At 46.8% G+C, this 3,692-nt stretch overlaps 1 protein-coding gene across 1 annotated transcript; it reads left to right on the forward strand.

Moving 5' to 3' along the window:
* The first annotated feature begins 376 nt into the window (after window positions 1-376).
* LOC135109013 (salivary glue protein Sgs-3-like) lies at window positions 377-3,354 on the forward strand. The gene is made up of 2 exons (XM_064019991.1): window positions 377-979; window positions 1,037-3,354. Exons 1-2 carry the CDS (start codon window positions 654-656, stop codon window positions 1,812-1,814), a joined length of 1,104 nt encoding a protein of 367 aa, XP_063876061.1. The 5' UTR covers window positions 377-653; the 3' UTR covers window positions 1,815-3,354.
* Window positions 3,355-3,692: the final 338 nt, after the last annotated feature.

Raw genomic sequence — 3,692 nt, forward strand, 5'->3', positions numbered from 1 at the left:
TTATTGTTGTGAACGTCAATGTTCACATTAAAATCGACAGCAATAATTCCTATTGAACTTTTGGTGCGGCATGAACACAGTTAGGGAAACACTGTTCAAATACATCTTCTATACTCTAGGCCGCGTTGGGGTTCCCGTGGCCCAGTGGATAGAGTGACGGTCTTGGAAGCATTGAATGTTGGACGCCAGCGTTCAAATCCCACCACGAACTTCAAAAATAATAATAATAAAATAGATAAAAAAAATTTTAAAAACTGGCTGAAAATATTTACTTCATAATGAATTAGATTTCTTCTTTAATATATATTAACATGAACATAATATGGGGAAATAGGCTAATCTGCAAAAAAAGGGTCTTCGTGGCCCAGTGGGTAGAGTGATGAACTTCAAGATTGGCGTGAGGGAAGCGTGGGTTCGAACCCCACAAACTTACTTACAAAAACAACTTACAAAAAAATTCAAAGAGCATCCACTCCACCACCATGTGTGCCTAAAAAACACACAGTATGGTGGTGGAGCTGCCCAGGGGAGAGCTGCCCTCCCCACCCCTTCTACCTCCCTGGGAACTACAAGGACCACCAAACTGACTCACTCAAGTAGGTTAACGATAGGATAGGTTAGCATAGCATAGGATAGGACAGAGTCAGTTTGTAATGGTCCATGTAGAGAACAGGGTAAGGAGGAGGACCACCAGCAGAGGAAGAAGGCCAGCAGCAGCAGCAGCAGATGAAGAAGAAGAAGAAGAAGGACCACCAGCAGCAGCAGAGGAAGAAGGACCACCACCACCAGCAAAAGAAGAAGGACCAGCAGCAGCAGAAGAAGAAGGACCACCACCACTACCACCACCAGCAGAGGAAGAAGGACCACCACCACCAGCAGAGGAAGAAGGACCACTACCACCACCAGAGGAAGAAGGAGAACCAGCAGCAGCAGCAGCAGAGGAAGAAGAAGGACCACCGCCACCACCACCATCAGGAAGGTAAGGCAATAAAAATAAAATAATAATAATAATAGATTAATAATAATAATTCAATAGTTTCAGCAGGGAAAGAAGACCACCAGCAGCAGCAGAGGAAGAGGAAGGACCACCACCACCACCAGCAGCAGAGGAAGAAGAAGTCCGGACCACTACCACCACCACCACCAGTAGCAGAGGAAGAAGAAGGACCACCACCACCACCACCAGTAGCAGAGGAAGAAAAAGGACCACTACCACCACCACCACCAGTAGCAGAGGAAGAAGAAGGACCACCACCACCACCACCACCAGTAGCAGAGGAAGAAAAAGGACCACCGCCACCACCACCACCAGTAGCAGAGGAAGAAAAAGGACCACCACCACCACCAGTAGCAGAGGAAGAAGAAGGACCACCACCACCACCACCACCAGTAGCAGAGGAAGAAAAAGGACCACCACCACCACCACCACCAGTAGCAGAGGAAGAAAAAGGACCACCACCACCACCACCACCAGTAGCAGAGGAAGAAGAAGGACCACCACCACCACCATCACCAGTAGCAGAGGAAGAAGAAGGACCACTACCACCACCACCACCAGTAGCAGAGGAAGAAGGACCACCACCACCACCACCACCAGCAGAGGAAGAAGGACCACCACCACCACCACCACCAGCAGAGGAAGAAGGACCACCACCACCACCAGTATAAGAAGAAGAAGGACCACCACCACCAGAAGAAGGACCAGCAGAGGAGGAAGCAGCACCACCACCGAACTGACCCTGACAACTTCCAGCACCACCAAACTGACTGACTCAAGCAGGTTAAGTAAGGATAGGAAGGATAGGTTAGGCTAGGATAGGATAGGATAGTTAGTTAGTTAGTTAGATAGGATAGGATATGGTTAGTTAGTTAGTTAGAAAAAGTAGAAGAAGAAGAAGAAGAAGAAGAAGTAGAAGAAGAAGAAGAAGAAGAAGAAGAAGGACTACCACACCAGCAGCACCACCACTAACAAAAAAAGAAGGACCACCACCACTACTACCACCAGCAGCAGCAGAGAAGAAGAAAAATGTAAGTTGTCAGGGTCAGGAGGAGGAAGGTCAAGAAGAAGAAGCAGCACCATCATCAAGAAGAAGACGAAGAAGCACCATCACCCATCTCAGGAAGAAGAAGAAGCAGCATCACCATCATCAGAGGAAGAAAAGAAGAAGCACCATCATCAGAGGAAGAATAACAAGCACCACCACCATCAGGAAGAAGAAGGACCACCACCACCAGCAGAGGAAGAAGAAGAAGAAGAAGGACCACCACCACCACCAGCGGCAGCAGAAGAAGAAGAAGAAGGACCATCACCAACAGCAGCAGCAGCAGAAGGAGAAGAAGGACCACCACTACCACCAGCAGCAGCAGCAGAAGAAGAAGAAGAAGAAGAAGAAGAAGAAGAAGAAGAAGAAGAAGAAGAAGAAGAAGAAGAAGAAGTAGAAGAACAGGAAGAACTGACCCTGACGACTTCATTCACTGACAGACTCAAGCTGTTAAGGATAGGAAGGTTAGAATAAGCTAGTCTAGGATAGGATAGGATAGAATAGGATAGGATATGGTTAGTTAGGTGGTCCATGAAGTTGTCAGAGGAAGAAGAAGAAGCACCACCACCACCACCAGGTGAAGAAGACGAAGCACCTCCACCATCAGACTTTCTATTAATGAATAGATTTGGCATGATTGCGGGCAAAGGCTCAAATACCTTTTATGGGCAACCTCTCTATCGTATATAGCACGAGAACAGGCTGTTTTAAAGGTTTAAATGTTTAGGGCGAGACAAAGAATGTGTGCCTCACCTTTGTTATGCGCTCCACACACAGGGACGGGTCTCTGACACGAAAGCAGTACTCATTCCAAGGAAAATCAGCATAATACCTCCTCAGGTCCCCCCAATTAGCAGCGGCAAAACGCCAGAGGCACCTCCGCTTTGGGGGATCCTGAGGAGGGAATGGAGCGATAGGACAAATGAGGTTGTGATCGGAGGTGCCCAACGGAGAAGACAGAGTGACAGCATAAGCAGAAGGTTAGATGTGGAGGATAGCAAGGCGATGTGATGTGCTCTATTGTAGAATTTAAGTAGTCAAAGATTTTTTTTTATAGTCAGAAGAGTCAGGTGAGAGGTGTACAACACAGATAAATTTAGTTTGAGAGTGACTCTGTAGTCGTAGCCGGATGGTGGAAAATTCAGAAGATTCAAGAGTTAAGTCGTTGCGCACACAGACGCAACGTTCAGCTTTGGATTGAAAATGAGGATAGAGGAAGGAACAGAGAAGGGGCTACTGCCAGTTGCCTCAGACACCTGTGTTTTGGTGAGGAAAGGAAGATGAGGTTTAGTAGAGGAGAGGCGGTGTTCTACAGATTGAAAATTATATTTAAGGCCGCGAGTGTTGCAGAAGTTAATGAAGAAAAAGTTGAGGGAGGTGTCAAGACACTTAGAGTCGATACTAGAAGAGCAGTCCGACCTGGGGACATTTGTGGTCCCCTCCCCAGATGGCGACTCCGAGGCTGGTGTAGGAGTCGCCAAACTCAACTTAGTATTTTGAGTGAAGGGTGTGTGTGTAGTTTTGTGTAAAGGAAGAGTTGTCTTAGTATACAGAGTTGTCTTAGTATACAGAGTTGTCTTAGTATACAGAGTTGTCTTAGTATACAGAGTTGCTAGTCATTTTCAAGGTGAATACAGTGACCACACAGCA

This window comes from Scylla paramamosain, chromosome 18 (assembly GCF_035594125.1).
Source record: "Scylla paramamosain isolate STU-SP2022 chromosome 18, ASM3559412v1, whole genome shotgun sequence".
NCBI lineage: Eukaryota > Metazoa > Arthropoda > Malacostraca > Decapoda > Portunidae > Scylla > Scylla paramamosain.